This window comes from Agelaius phoeniceus, chromosome 6, assembly GCF_051311805.1.
Source record: "Agelaius phoeniceus isolate bAgePho1 chromosome 6, bAgePho1.hap1, whole genome shotgun sequence".
Taxonomy (NCBI): domain Eukaryota; kingdom Metazoa; phylum Chordata; class Aves; order Passeriformes; family Icteridae; genus Agelaius; species Agelaius phoeniceus.
In genome coordinates this window covers 49632097-49648061 of record NC_135270.1, presented here as the reverse complement: position 1 = coordinate 49648061, position 15965 = coordinate 49632097, and the positions used below count along the sequence as shown (strand labels likewise).

The following is a 15965-nucleotide window of genomic DNA, read 5'->3' as shown; positions in this document are numbered from 1 at the left end:
GAATGTGGGGCTGGAGATCCAAAGGCCTTTTACTTGTCTCACCTTTGCAATAGCTGACATAATCAAATCCCATAGGCCTCATTTTTAACAAAAGTAATTGCTGATTTTGGAAATCTTGGTGTTTTCATTGTAGAAGCCTTTTTCTTCAAACTGGAAAGTCTTCAGTTTGCCAGGAGTTTATGGAAGAGCAGCAAGAAAAGCTAATTTGATAGTATCAGAAGTTTGGATAAAGTAATGTTGAAAGTTGACATCTGAATTGGGGGATGATTAATCTGTTAAATTATACAGAATTTGTGCTGATTTTTCCATCTCTGGATACTTAAAATTAGATGACTCCACTTTCAGTTCCTGGCATTCCTATTTGTGTAAGACACACATTTTCACCAATTCATAACTTAACAATTTAGGGTTGAAGCAAGATTTGGTAGCAGGCAGAAAATTCCACTAGTTTCTCTTGGCTTCTTTTCTAAACCAACCTTTATTTGCACTAGAAAGCCTTTTTAATATGCTTCATGATTTCTTATAGTATAGCTTAAAATGGAGAGGTTGCAGTGTAGCCTGTGGAGGTTGCCTCTTTGTGCTTTGGCAGGTGGGGAAGAGCAGCTGGCCTGTGGCAACACAGTGCTGTAACCTTATAACAGCAATGGAAACACAGCCACAGCTATTTCATAGAGGATGGTCTGTTTTTTTAGCTAACTTAAATGTTTTTCAACTGCTGTGTGGTATTCAATTAGATTCAGTTCTTTATGATGTTTAAGAATAAACATTATTTTCCTTTCAGGAGAAACTGCAGCAGGGAGTTAGGTGGGAAGAGTTAATTGTCTGTGCTGTAGAGAAATGTTTCCATCCCATGGTAGTGTCGTGTTAACAACTGGACTCGGTGATTGTGAGGGTCTTTCCAACCTAAATGATTCTATGAGTTCATGATTCCTGGGTAAAAACAAAGTTAACATTTCATCAATTATCCTTGTTTTCTTTCCATGCTTTCAGTATAATTTGTTTTTCTCACAGAAAATACGTGCCCTGGAACCAGAAGGCAGCTTGAAAATGGACTTGATTCTTGTGAAGGCGGATGCTGCTCTTCGCAGCATCAGTGAGGAGAAGAAGCATGAGGTACTCTCTAAACTGAAAGACATTAAAGCCTTGTGGGAAGAGACAGCCATATACATCACTCATTGTCACAGGTAAGACAAACACATCTTGGCTGTGTTGAGGCAGCTCTTTCCTCCAGGGCTTTCATAAAGTGCTTCCTGCTTCTCTCTGCTCCCTGGATTGTAGATAGCAATTCCCTGCTAATCCCAGTCCCATGAGCATTTTGTGGGGAGAAGGGATCAGTGAAACCTCAGTGCTCTGCCTTCACAACCTGGCCCACCCACCCCATGGTCTGCAATGATGAGTTTGGTCAGGACCTTGTACAGAATATTTCCTCCCCAAAGCAGAGAGGACCTGGGAAGTGAACCAAAACCCTGAGAAGTCAGAGCAAGTTAAAACTGCTGAGAACCTTGTGCACTGCTTTGAAGGCCTTTTGAAATTGTTGGTCTCCACTGCTCCCATCATCATTTCATCTAACTCCTCTCTCTTCTCTCCCCAACAGCCGCATTGAGTGGGTCTGGCTGCACTGGAGCGAGTACCTGAAAGCCCAGAATGAGTTTTACACATGGATTCACAACATGAGGGTCACCTTGGAGCCTGACATTGAGTTACAGCTTGGCTTAAAGGAGAAGCAGTGGCAGCTGAGCCACGCTCAGGTTTTGCAGAATGATGTCCTAAATCAGTCAGTTCTGCTGGAAAGGCTGCTGGAGGAAGCTGCTTCATTGTTCAGCAGGATAGGTGACCCCAGCGTTGATGAGGATGCTCAGAAGAAAATGAGAGTGGAATATGAAGGAATCAGGCAAGAAGCTCAGGTACACTTATAAAGAGTGGGAGGTGTTCAAATTCCTCCCATCTATAGTGCTGTATGCTACTTGCCCCTTGAGTGATGGGGTTTACCTGGTAGGGATGCAAAAGGAAGCAGAGCTGAGGATCCCTGTGCTTTCAGTCAATGGACTGTTTGAAACAATTGTCAGGTCCCAAGATGAGCTGTTCTCCTAGGGTCATGTTAATTGGGATGCTCTTACATGGTGCTTTATAGTGTGTTGCTGTAAAGTAACTGCAGGCTGCTTGCTGTGACCTAGTGAATATTGCTTTAGGTCATCTCTGTATAAAGTTTGAATTGTTCCTCATCTTTCAGCACATTAGTGGTTCATGTATAACCAGATGCAGAGTACCCATGCCAGGAGCCAGGGAATATTACATGGACACAGCCTTGCTGGAGGAAGTAGGATTAGTTGAGACCCAGAACTGCCCTCCCTGCCTGCAGAACTGGGAAACACAGAGGGTGGGAGTCAGCTCTGGCCCAACACTTTGCTCAGTGGCCACTTCCACTATCTGAAAGATTTTCATGCACAAAGATACTAATTCTTGCCCAATACTAATCTTCCAGCTTGAACAGTTGTCAGATAGGCTGGTGTAAGATATCCTGCTTCATCTTTTAATACTAGTGATTTCCTTTCACCCTGTTTTTGCGTAGAGATTTCAGAAAATGCTTGTACTTCTAAAACTCAAATAATGACAGGATTAGACCATGTGATATGGCTGAGGGGCAGACATCTGTGAATAGGCAGAAGAATTCAATTTCTTACTAATCAAATCAATAGAAATACCTGAAGGGGTATTTTAAATACATATATATATAGACACATCTATACCAAACTTATAGAAATTAAAACCTAGTTTTTGTTCATTCCAGAATTTCATAGGCTGGAATTACCTGGTGCAAATAGAAGTAATTTTCATTACATTGGTTCTGCTATCTGCCTCTGTTATAATGCTGCCTTCTATTAATTCCCACACCTACACACCAGTCCAGAACAGGAGCCTGACAGTGATGGATGCTTTCCCTCCCTGGATGCCGTTGTACAAAGTTAACTTCAGATCACACTGGAGGAACAACAACATTCAGATGCTTGTTCCATTGCCCTGCTTGCCTCATAGATACATTTTCTCTTTTGAAGTAAAATACCCCAAGCCCCAAAAGGGACAGAAAACCCCTAAGCTGGCATCTTTTGTGAGCATGTAGTTCAGATATTTTTTAGCCATAAATATACAGCTACTGCTCATGTCTCTCCAAAATCTAGAGTATGTTTGGAAATTCTATAGCTGCAGCTGCCACAGAGAAACCACCAGCAGACTTGGGCCATAACACTGATTATTTATTTTTAAAGGTAGATCCCTTGATTACAAGGCATCTGGGTATTCAAATAAGAAGGTTCCTGGGAATTCAGGTGTTGTCTGTCTAGATTGCCATTTAAAATTATCATTCACTCCCTCCTCACCAAAAATGTCTTTGGTTTTGAAGCTGGAGACAGTCATTAGTTATTTTAATAAAGCTGTTCTTTTAGATAAGTAATTTGAATACTCAAAGCCAGGATGTGACCTTTGTGAGACTGATTTTACATGGTGTGATTTCTCTAACCGACTTGGATATGTGCTGGTGTAAATGAGATCAGGAAGTGGCTCATACTAGTTAGACAAAATATGTCTTTATGTTTCCAGCCAACTGAGACTCGAGAAAAAGCTTTTCTTTGGCATTGGTTATAAATACCACATTTCGTAGAAGGATGGATTGAGAGAATCCAGCTAAGAAATCTCTCTTTCAGGAGGTATGGAACAAAGAAGGGAGTTGGAAAGCCTTGGATTTCGCAACTGAAGTAAATGAGGAGTTTATTATCTAATGCCAAAGTGACAGGCACCTTGGGAATTGTGTTGGAAAGCATAACACTTGTTAGGGAAATCTTGCCACCTCTTGCAGTGGGCAGGAATGAATGAATGAATGAATGGAAGAGACACAGGAGTTGTAAGGGGATTTGTAAGTTGTTCTGGCTCCTCACATGATGAGAGGCCAGACTAAATGTGACTTGCAGATGCCAGCTGAATGCGTGAGCACAGGAGCTCGCTGGTGTTTGTTACTCTGGTGCTTGAAGGGCATTTTTAGACCCTGTGCAGTTGTCCAGCTCTATCAGAAGGCAGGCTCTTGGACAGTGTTTCTTAAATGGTTTGCCTGTGATATTGCTTCTTTGGTATGAGCAAATGGTGGGAGGTTTTTTTTTTTTTCTTCATGCTAACATGTGTCTTTAACATTCCCAAATTTTTAAAGCATATCTTTTAATTACATTGATAGGAATATTGTTAGATGTGGCAGCCATTTCCTACATGCTTTCCCTTGCCCATGAAATTAAAAATATGCAGATGTAAATGGTTGTATGTTTCAGCATAAATGATGATTGAAGATGCTAAGAAAAGTTTTGATATATGGGAAGTTGATATTTAGGAAATATATTAAATACTTCTGAGCACATCAGATTCATTTCAGTCTGTGTTGTCTCTGTTAAGTGAAACCTAGATACTTACAATAGTTTGCAAAGGTACCCCAAGGGTAAGACTAAAAGTGCCAGGAAGGGCTACAGGAGCTTTCTGTACTCTCCTTGAGACACTACAGAGGGATTTAAAGTAGGAACTTCCTCTATGTGCTCTAGATTGCCTTCCAGAGGGGGCTTATTTGCCTTCCCTGACTGTGAAGGGAGCTTAGGGGACAGGGCTTCCTAAGCCTCTGTCCACCTTCCTTGAGTAGCCAGGGCTGGGCATGTCTCCTCATGATAGCATAATGAATATGGATGTTGAATTTCCCACTGTGCTGCTCTCCAAGCAGCTAACCTAACAGGAGCAGGTGATACCTTATTTTTCATCATTGGAAAGTTTTCCTGCTTAACTCTTGTGGGAGGAAGGCTCAGCCAACCTTTTCTAAGCTTTTTGTGTGACAACTAGCACAGTCTGTCCAGATCCATGGCATCTATTCCTTGACCTCACAGACCAACCCAGACTGCTTATTCCTTTATTTTAGCTGGCCAAGGGTAGGTTGTATTGACTTCCTTTTGAAACCCCTGTATATCAGCCTAAGATTTTTGAGTTTAATAACATCTCTGCTTTTTATTCTGATTTATGTCGTTTGGAGCTTCTGCCAGTAAAATAATCCCCTGGAGTCAATAAGCTTAGCCTGAATTGGGTCACTTTGATGTGTGGCCCTTTTACACTGCTGTAAGGCTGTCTTCTTCAGATCCTTGACTTGAGGTTGAAGCATGAACTGTTTAGCCTCTGCAGATTTGAGAATTGAATTAACACATGGGGATTTAGCAAGTGAGGTGTTCTGCTGGACACAGAAGTCTGCAGTCATAATTCTACCCTTTGGTTTCATCCAAACCTGTGTATGGCTGGTGCTATTAAAGGTCATGCTCTAATAATTTCATCTTCCGTGGGAAACAAGTGTCCCTTAGCTGTCCCTCTTTTATCTCACAGCAGGTCAGCTAACTTGAGGGGAGTCACTCAGGATTTGCAAAAGTCAGCAGAGACTGAAGTGGCAGTGTGAAAAACAGGCTGGTGGTGTTCCACTTGCAGGGTGGTGGCTTTGTAGAGCACCATGGGCATAGCCTGTCCCAAGGGTGAAGGGCAGAGTCCCAGAGAGACTGCCACCCCCAGCACATGGGGGATCCTGCTGGCCTGGCTGGAGAGCAGGCTGGCAGAATGGACATGGCTCACTGCCACCTCAGGCAGCTTGGCAGGTTTGGGGACCTGTCCAGAGCCTCACAGGGGCAAGGGAAATGCAAAGGGGACTTTTGAGCTCTACCCACCATTGCAGCTGTCACTTTATTGCCCTGGAGGGCAGCTGCTCAGAGGCCAGTGCTGTGTCCTGTATTACACAAAATGAAACTTGGCCCATTGTCTGTGAGAGCAAAGGGTGCTTTCAAGCTTGCTGTAAGCTCTAAATGGATTGCACAAGGAGTGATTTTTTTTTTTTAATCTAATGTAACCACAGTGTACCTCAATTGCTCTCCATGCCAACTGGAGAAGGGCAAGAAAAAATCAGTCTGATTTTGCAGAAGATAATACTTATGTTGAATATTGTACTAGTGAAACAGAGCAGGTGATTTGTGTCAAAATCAAAAAGACCTGAACTTGGGCTGGCAAACAAGGCCAGTCTGAGCAAATGTGACTCTGACTTGTGAGGAGTGCCAGACTGGATCAGCAGGCAGCAGCTCATGATGTGCAGGCCTTTGTAAATTCAGGGATTGTTGGTTATAGGGTGCACAGGCAGTAACTTGAAAAATGAAGCCTGCTTTCCATTGGCTTGAATTTGCTTCCAGAGTCTGTGATATCACCACAGAATAGTTTGTGACCTGCTGAGTAAGTACAAAACTGCCTGGACCACACAATTGGAGGTGATGGTCATTTTCAATGCAGTCTGTTTAAATAATGAAAACTATTTAAAACAATTTTCATGCCTCTACTGCATTCTTTTATTTCATTTGGAGAGATAAGATGTGCTCATGTTTATTTTTAACCCACAAGAGGAATGTAACTGCTTGTCTCTCAAAGTGAAGACCAGAAACAAACTTCTGTCTCTTTTCTTCTTCTAATGAGAGAGTAGGATGTTTTGGAAAGCCAGAAATTCAGCTGACAGGGCCTTGCACTTTGTGTTCTTGGAGACTCAGACATTGAGAGCCTGCAGCAAAGTCCAGACAGGAGCAAGCCTTTGTGTACTTTGGTGTTCTGTTTCTCAAGGTAAACTTTGAATTCCTGTGGAGGCCAAGTGTTATCAGGGCTCATGAAAAGGGAGTCTTGTTTATAAATTCTGGGTTACAATGTAAAGGAAAAAGAGCCAGATAAGCACAGTTCTCACCACTTCTGATGTCTCTTGTTACAGAACAGAGTGAAACTGCTTGAAACTATAACCAAGGAACATGAGCAGTACAGCGCCAATGTCACCCAGTTTCAGTCGTGGCTGAGTGGTGTCACAGAGAAATTAAACTGCTGCATTGGAGGAGCAACCAAGACTTCAACAGAGGACAAGCTAAAGGCACTGAAGGTCCTTGAACAATATAGCTCTAACAAGGAGCTAGGATTGTGTGTTTTTCATGCCCATGTGTGTTGCTCGAACCATACAAGGGTGTTCTTGAGAAAAGAATTACACATACAAAATAGATGGTGATTTTAGCATGGGCTAGGGCAGATGAGTTGTAAGAGGTCCTGAAACTGTTTGTATGTATGGTTTTTCCAGTATGAGTCACAAACTGGTCTGGTTTGTTTTTCTTAAAGCCTGAGCTCAAACGGTTATGTGATTCTTCGAGAATCTTGTTTAAATAAATCAGATTTGGTAAACATGATCCAGTTAGACCCTGAAGTTCACAGTTTTTGAGAGTTTAGAGCTGGTGATGAAAATACCAGTTTTCAGGACAATATCCTTTATTTTGGTGCTAATGCTTTTAATGTTTAGCTTAAAATCTCTGAGATCCAACTATTAATATATGTCTAGTGCCTGCAGCTCCCTCTTTGTCAGGGATCTCAAGTTATAAGCATTAATGAAAACCAATATTTTCAGAAGCAATGACAATTAGTATTACTCAGAAGGCAGTCAGATGACTAACCCTGGCTTCTGGTCTCTTGAAAAAAGACATATTTTGAAATAATAAGTGAAAACCAAAATACGTACAACGAGGAGAGGTGGTCTTTTTTCCTACTGATTTCAGCTTTTTCTCCAGCTTCCAATTCCTGCAGATAATCTTTATTTAACTTCTTTTTGCAGGAAATTGCCAAAGACATTAGGAGTGGTGGAAAGAAATGGAAGCACCTTGAAAATCAGTGTGCAGAGGTGATTCAGAATACCTCTCCACTTGGATCTGCAAGACTGAAGGATGAACTTGAAGAGCTAAGAAAAGCCTTGGAGAAGTTGAAACTGCTGAGTAGTGAGGAGGAGGAGAGATTGCTCAAGATCCAACAGTCTGAAAGTGCCTATGAGTCCCAAGCCAGACAATTAGAAGCAGACATCCAGCAGCTGAGGAAAGACCTACAGAGACTAGAAAATGACCTGGACCCTGGGGAAGGGGAAAAGACTGAAGATGAGTTTGTAATTCTGTGGAAAAAATGCAATGTAAGTTGTTATTCTTTGTGTGGAGGATCAAGTGCAGCCAGAGACTGGACATGCATAGTCACATCCAACAGATGCCTGTCCCATTGGTTAGGGATGATAAGGAAGGAGTATGAGTGTGTGTGAAACACACTGAGGAAAATGTGGCTGCCAACAATGGAATCAACTGCCCCAGCCTTCATTTTACGCTGCACAGGAGGAGCAGGGTTGGAGGATGTGCTGCAGTTTATGCCTAGAGTTCAAAGGGATCATATGCAAAAAGAGCACAATACAGAGCAAGCAACACAATTGCTCCACTTAAAAAGAAGCAGGAAATTAATGCCTCACTGAATATGTATATATATACACAGACACAAGTGCATTGAAGACTCAAGTACACATATTTCTGAGGTATTTGGTAAGACCATTGCTATGTCATACCCATCACCTCTGTAAGATAGGTACCTCTCTTCCTTTACTAGCAGACACATCATCAGTACTAAGAAGTCCCGAGATTGTAACAATCCAGTATGTACACCAAAACCAATCTGCTGCAAAAATGAGTGCAAAAAAAATTGTCACACATTAAGCATTAGGTAGATAAGAATCTTTACTACTCATTTTCTCTTGAGGGCTGGTTTTGTATTTATTATCTGTTCTCAAAATGCCTTTCACTGCTCTTTGTATATCTAGAGCTGTGCAGGACTAACTGGGAAAAGTATATGCAAAAAGGATCAAAAAAATTTAGACTGGTTCAATCCAGCTAAATTTGCATGGATTTTAGTTGTTTTTGTTTCCCTGAGTCACCCTAGAATTAACATTCTCTATATGTGAGCTCTGAGAATGATGTGTTCAGGCAAATAGATCCTTTTAAGACTGCTCCAGAAATGCAGCTCATGTTATATACTGCAACCAGTGAACTGAAACCAGGCCTGTTTGGGATTCACTCTGTTCAAACAGTGAATCCTGCAGATCAGATGCAGAGGCTGGTCAGTGTGAGGGGAGGAGAGAGAGCCTGCTGGAAAAAAACTGTTGCTGAGAATGTTTTCTGTCTTAGCAAGGACCAGATTCCTTATAACCAGGAAAAAAACCACTGAAAGGGGATTTGTGCATACCCTGAGACAGAGCCTTACTTCTTATTTCATATGGCAGACATTATATAAGGTGTGAAGGTGTGATCAGCTCATTTTTTTTTTAAATAAAGGCAACAAGAGCAGCTCTGGCTGCAGAAGAGTCAAAGATTGAGAGGCTGAAGGCTCAGCTTAAGGAACTGCTACGGTTTTCCCAAGATGTGCAGCCACACGCTGAGAGTGTTGTCTCTGCAATACAGCAGTATCAAAGGTACTGGAAAGTCTGATTATGGTGGGGGGAATCTTCTCTCAGGGATTGTCAGGGGCCTAAGAAAAAAGTGATATGCTATCCAATTGTAGGTGATGGGTAGTAAAAAAAAGCTTTTGATAATTACATCCGCCTCCGTGTTTCAGTCAAGCTGTAATTTTAGCCATTTGCTGGGAGCTGCAGGCTCCTGGTCATTTTCAAGCAATGCTCTTACATCATTAATGTTGTGTATGGTTTGAAGAAAATTAGATTGCTGGCAGCTAATTTGATCTAATTAGCATTTTATAATAATAATTTATGTATTTTGCTTGCCTTTCATGCCAGCAACTAGAAAATCAGGACAGGAGCTGTGGTAGTAAACGGTTCAGAAGAATTATGGCCCTCCCTTGTTGAGTTTGTTGCAGTGACTCACCAGCCTTAGCAATTATTTGGCAGAGTTTATTCCCCTTCTCCTGGCAGCTCATGTGCATGTTCCTGTTTTCAACTTGCCTTGGGTTGGAAACTCTGAAAGTTTAGCCTCTCCCAGACTTCAGTGTTTCCGTTTCCAGGCTGCCTGGAATCAGGAAGTAAAGAAGCTGCAGCAAATTTTGCAAACTAGAAGAAAGGATCATTTTTTAAGGGGAAAAAAGAAGGTCAGTTCTCTTCCTGTATCCCAGCTTATTTCCCTGTGCACAGTATGCTGTCCTGCTGGAAGGGTTATAGGTCATTGTGGGAAAGGATTGCAGTTTAAAAACTAGCAAATAAACAAAGCTGAAAGAGGAGCAAAGAAGGCAGGGACTTCTCTGAGTAGAAAATGGCAGCTGCTTCTTTGCCAGCTTCTCTCCAAGGCTTCTTTGGGAAGTCTGGCAGTTTCCCACTGAGCCTGGCAGGGGCAGCAGAGCAAATGGCAGAGGCCGTTCAGTAAAGTCAGAACTTTCTATTTGCGGAGCTTTTGGCCTCTGCAAACTTGCCTTTGTTCAGCCCCGTCATGGCCCAGTGACACAGGTAAGATTTCTGTGTTTATGGAAAGGCAGTATTGATCCTGCTTGGCATTGCTCTCACCTGCTTCTCTTGTGAGTTTGCAAGATACTGTTCCCCTGTGAATATAAAGTTTGGGCTGCATTTTGCCACATCAGGCAGGATTCTGCAAGCTGAGAAAAACAGGAGGCAGCTGCATGGGGTGTGTCACTGCTGGGCCTTGTCACTTGGCTGTGTTTGGGCTGTGTTCTTCTTAAGAGAAGCCTGGGTATTCATTGAAGGTTTGCTGATATAATTTTTTTTCCCCAATAATAGAGCTGTGTATGTATGTGGATACACATACATAAATACAAATACTTTTTTATCAGAATCACCTCTATGTACTAATATAAATTCAAGTAGTTCTGCAAAATTTAAAATAATTCTATCTGAATACATAAATACATAAAAATGTATTTTTCACTTTTTGTGTTAACATAAGGTTATCAAAGACTTTTTAATGTAATTTTTTAAGAAACAAAACCTTGTTTTTTCCAGGCAACTGCAGTAACATTCTAGACCCTCTTGACTTGTTCCTCCCATGAGTCAGTGGGACTGCTCTGATAATATGATTTGTTAAATCACACTAGTGACAGCAGCTAAGAAAGTTCACATACAAGGGAAGATTGCTGGCTACTAGAAAAGTAAAGTAGCTCCTGATACACAGTTGCACAGAAGACAAATGTGTTCTGAGACATCTAAATAAAGTTTTGTCAGATGTCTCTGACTGACAGAGCAGCTGTTGGTATGCCACAGCAGGCTCAGGCAGCAAAACAGACTGAGGCTTTTGTGTTGTGTATAGTTTACACCCCAGTATTGTGTTAATTCATGCCTTGAAGAATAGAATGTTTGGGCTTGGATTTCTTCATAATCCTTCTCTTGGTTGTCACTTTATCCCTACAGTGTTAGAAGCAAGACTTCTAAAATGAGCACTGATACAGAAGCCCAGCTGTGGAGACTCATCCAAAATCCCCTGCAAAGTTTTGAGCAGTGGAAGCCATCAGTCCAGATGCTCCTGGAGACTCCAGAACCAGAGCTGGCTCACATTGAGGTAGCAAAGCTGTTGCTAAGTTCAGAAACGTGGGTTTGACCAAGCCTGCCTACAGCTGCCAGGCAGCAGCAGCTGGAAGGTGCTGCCAGTGTGGCAGGAAACCCCCCAGGAGGGATGGAGCTCTTTACTTGGCTCCAGCTGTAGCACATTGCCTTATTTTCTGCCTTCCATTTGGTTAACTGGAGTGTCAGCTGAGCAGGCTGCAGAAAATGCTAGGTATCTTTAACAATGATGATAATATTGTTTAGCATTAGCCCAGATCTCCCTGGATGGGAAGTTTGTGGACTCTGTTAAAGAATTATGTGGTGATATAGATGTGGGATTAAAATGCACGATTAGTGCATGTTCCCAGCAAGGTATGTTTGTTACTTTGTCATCCCTGTGATCTCCAGAATAAATGTGTCTGTGAACAGGGATGGAATTTATCCTCAGGATGAGCATTCAAGCTGTCCTTTCTGTTGGTTGTTTAGGCCTCTCCTCTGCACAGACAACTCTTTCCATAGTACAGCTTACCTCTCTTTCTGTTCACAAAATGGATGCAGCCCTGGTGCCTCTAACATTATCAAGGAAGATTTTTCCTTTAACTGGGCACTGTCCAGGTACCTTCTGTTCCCCCTTGTTGGCCCAGCATGCTGTTTTTACCTGACTTTGTTGTACTGCTTTGGTTGTGTGACTTGTGTGAGAATAATATGATTATATGATTTTTTTTTTTTGGTATGATCTCACTGGAAGAACTTTTCTCCTTCAGGCTGCTCTAGCTGAAAGCTCCCAGTTCAAAGAAAGGTTGATGACATTACAGCTAAAGAAAGATGTGCTAAACAATGTGCTTGGTGAGGAAAAAGCAGTGTCTTTCCTTCAAGAAGTAGATGAAGCTTCAAAGGAGAGAGAAATTCTACACAAAAGTCTGCTGCAAAGCAAGAGCAAGCTCCAGGTGAACTACAAAACTCATATACTGTCTTTGCCTGTGATAAAGACAAAGATGAAGTCTTTACTAAGCCAGTTTTATACATATAAATTTAGTACTAATCCCTTTCCCTAGGTTGATCAAATATTCAAATAAATATGTGGTCTGTTGCATAGTGTAGCTCAGTGTTTGTCCTGAATATGAAGCAGATATTGACAAAACACAATGTCAAGGTATATATGTTAAATGCTGGACCTGTTTTCTTATTTCTCCATCTAGAATTTGATATTGCAACATAAGAACTTTGATGCTGGTTTTGCACCATTGCAGAAGAAATTATCTGCCATCAAAGCCAAATTAGATCTGGAGAAGGAACCACGGCCTGACCTCTTGGGTAAAAAGACACAACTCCAGAGACTCCAGGTACATTACAGTATTGCTTGGCCATGTTATCCTCAGCTAACTGTGGTTCCTGTTTGTTCATATTTTCTTAGCATTGGGAATTCAGTACCTTTCCCCTCGATTGTGTGTTAGATAATTTCATTTGGTCCAGTTTATAGCATGAGTGAATGAAATTAAAGCAGTGCAGATGAAGCACTGTCAAACTGAGCTTGAGGGAAGGAAGAAGCAGCTGGAGCTGTTGGTGGTACACCTTCTTGGACTAGTTTAATTGCTAAAGAAAGTGTATCCTGACACTTCCCACTAGCAGTGAAACTGCACAAGATAGATTGGTTCAGGTTAACTTCCTCAAAAGAGTTTCCACTGTTTCACTTCCTTCTGTATCCTCCTCTTTCTGCTCTTTACCTTGTCACTTAGCTGTGACACTTGCTGGATTTACTCCACAGCTGATTCAGCTGTCCAAGATTAGAAAAAAAAAATAATGGGAAAAGATGATAATGTTTTGGTTAGTGGTTTGAACTGGCTCAGCAAAGGGTCCAACATGCAGTAGAGCCTGTTGAAGGCATACAGTGGGATTACATACCTGGGAGAGGGGAGAGAGGAGCAGGAGGAGAAGGGACAGGGGACGTGCCTGCCACGGTGACTGTGACAGCTCACCTGTACTGTGGCACCTCATCCTTGGTGACCACAGGCTGTTATCACCACACTTCTTTGCTGGTTATACTATGGCTCCTTTGCCACTTCTCAGCAACTTATCTTCTTTTTTAGCTCCCAGTAACATGTAAAGGACATCCAACTATTTTTTTCAGAAACATTTACTCCTAGGCATCAAAACAGTTCATTTTCTCTTATCACACTGGTTCTTGCTGGGTTTTTCCTCCTCACACTGTCAAATGAAGCTACCTTTGGTGTATGTTTTTGAAAGTCCATGCCATACCTAGAACACTACACACATAGAATCTGTCTTTTCCTCTGCAGATGATCCAAGATGACTTGGCAGAGCTTGCAATTCACATGGAGGAGGTAGAGAAGCTTGTTCAGTCAAATACCACACACAGGCATGAAATGAACCAACTCTCATCTGATTCTCAGGCCCTGAAGAGATCACTGGAGGTAACATAAGGAAGTTTTTAGTTGCCTGAGGGGTTGTCAGTTGCCTCTATTTTAAAAAAATTTAAAACATCTTTGAGCATATGACATTACATGCTTTGAGTGACAGATACTTTTATTTCAGGGAAAGAAAGCACTGAATTCTTAAGACTTTGATAACTCTTCCAGGATTCTCTGATTATCTCTAATGTGATTTCCCTTGGGAATAGGATGCCATCCACATGCATTTTGTCTATATAAACTGTTTCTGGAGGGGGCCTGAGATTTCTGACCAAAAGAACTCATATTATCATGGTGATGCTTGCACTTCACAGATTACGGGAGAGGGGGTTTGTACCAAAGTGTCTGGGGATTTTATGGCTTTGTGATCTAAAAGTTAAGGAAAGAGAAAAGTGCAGCAATTGTATAAATACTTGCTTTGTCCTGAGGCATTTTGTAGCTTGCAAACATGCCTATAAAGTGACCTCCAGAGCAATCTCAGAAGATTCTCAGAAGAAGAGCTCATGAAGTTACCTTAGCTATGCAGTTCACTATAAAATTGTGTGTGTTAAGGTGTTACCTGAACATGCACTGTGGAATTCTAGTTTCAATTTCAATCATCCCATTTATCACTGAACCGAACTTTTGCCAAACAAATCTGTACAGTCATTTCTGATTCAGGGAGTGTAAGATGTATTTGATATTGACTGTAAAAACATGCAAAGTCTCTATTCCCTTTCAGCTGAGACGGAAGGGAGCTATTCTAGTTCTTAATACCCCCCCGTGTGGTTGAATTCAGGCCTGCAGGAGCTTGGAGGTGTTCTGCACACCACTGATGCTAAAAGGATAGGTTTTCTGTCTCTCACTAATAGCTGCTTTTTTCCTTTTTCCCCATGAGGTTCAGTGCCCATCATAGTGTTTGAGCCAGTAAAGAAAGTGCTTTTGGTCTGTCTTTGGTTGCTGACATATTTTTATCATTTGTAGATGATGATACAGCAGAGTGAAGACCACGTTCAGAAGCACTGGGCATATAATGACAAACTGTCTGACCTCCAGCAGTGGATCTCAGTAACCAGGGAGAAGATTGACTCCTGCCAGGATGCTGATGGGGAGCAGAACACCGAGGGCAGGCTGGAAGACCTGGAGGTGAGAAAAGCATCTTAGTTTAAGATGTTAATTATTCACTTTGCAGCATTCAGACATTAAGAGTGGGGGTTTCTAGGGAGGATTTTTTTGTTCAGGAGAGTAATGATGTGTGTTTCTCCTTCAACGATTGTTGGCTGCTGTTGCCTCTCTGCTTTGCCCTGTGCTCTGGGATGTGGGGCCATGTAACAGACAAGAGCAGTGAAAATGAGTAGGCAGTGTTGAGATGGATAAATTATTATCCAAGGATAGGTGGTCTGTTCCTGTCAGGATTATCTCTCTGAACAATATCTGCCTTTGCCTGTGTGTACTCATCAATATATTAAACATTGATGCCATTTTAGCTGGCCTTCTGCTTGTTTAACTGAGCTGGTCCAAAGCTGCCAGCTTTTTCCTGTGTGGCAGTACTTTGCATGTTAAATTCACTCTAGCAGGATACTTCAGCTGGCAGCTGTTGCCTTCATATGGGAGACCAAAGTCTTTCATGGGAAGGCTACAGAAGGAGGTGCATTGACATCATGCACCCTCAAAGTCCTCCCATCAGCTCTTTGACCTATGTTGGCTCTTTGGAAGCATCTGCAGCATTTTTTTCCCTCTAGGTATGTTCTAGCTAGTGCCAACAAAACCAGCATAGTCCTGGACTGAACGTGGCCTTCGGTGTGACATAGCCTCCACTTTACCCAGGATACCTAGGAGTAATTTCAGGGCTTTGCATTTCAGAGATTGCTGGCTGAGTTTCCAGATAAGGAGATCCAGCTGCACCTTGTGGAAACCCATGGCCAGTTGGTCATGGAGAATTCTTCTCCAGAGGAGACTGCCCATGTCCAGGCAGAGCTGGATCAGCTGAAGGAGTCATGGAAATCACTGAAGGAGATGGCAATGGGGTAAGTGTTCATGTAGGTCTTCCTTATGTCACTTCCATGGGGTTCTTTTTACTGCAGTAAGAACAGACACACTTGAGGCTTTATGCTCTGTGCTGTGAAAGTGAACAGCCATACCATAATGCTAGAGATTTTATTTAATTGTCTGTAAACTGAAAATCATTACTT

General features: G+C 42.0%; 1 protein-coding gene across 3 annotated transcripts in view; it reads left to right on the top strand.

Annotated features, from left to right (window-relative positions):
• SYNE3 (spectrin repeat containing nuclear envelope family member 3) overlaps positions 1 to 15965 on the top strand; it is a 75901-nt gene that overhangs the window by 34690 nt on the left and 25246 nt on the right. For all 3 annotated transcript variants that reach the window (XM_077180653.1, XM_054635764.2, XM_054635763.2), the window contains exons 3-13: positions 1012 to 1184; positions 1595 to 1904; positions 6797 to 6958; positions 7676 to 8020; positions 9201 to 9337; positions 11234 to 11381; positions 12130 to 12312; positions 12565 to 12708; positions 13663 to 13797; positions 14758 to 14919; positions 15637 to 15800. In XM_077180653.1, coding sequence (XP_077036768.1) covers positions 1012 to 1184; positions 1595 to 1904; positions 6797 to 6958; positions 7676 to 8020; positions 9201 to 9337; positions 11234 to 11381; positions 12130 to 12312; positions 12565 to 12708; positions 13663 to 13797; positions 14758 to 14919; positions 15637 to 15800 — 2063 coding nt within the window. The remainder of the gene's footprint in view (positions 1 to 1011; positions 1185 to 1594; positions 1905 to 6796; positions 6959 to 7675; positions 8021 to 9200; positions 9338 to 11233; positions 11382 to 12129; positions 12313 to 12564; positions 12709 to 13662; positions 13798 to 14757; positions 14920 to 15636; positions 15801 to 15965) is intronic.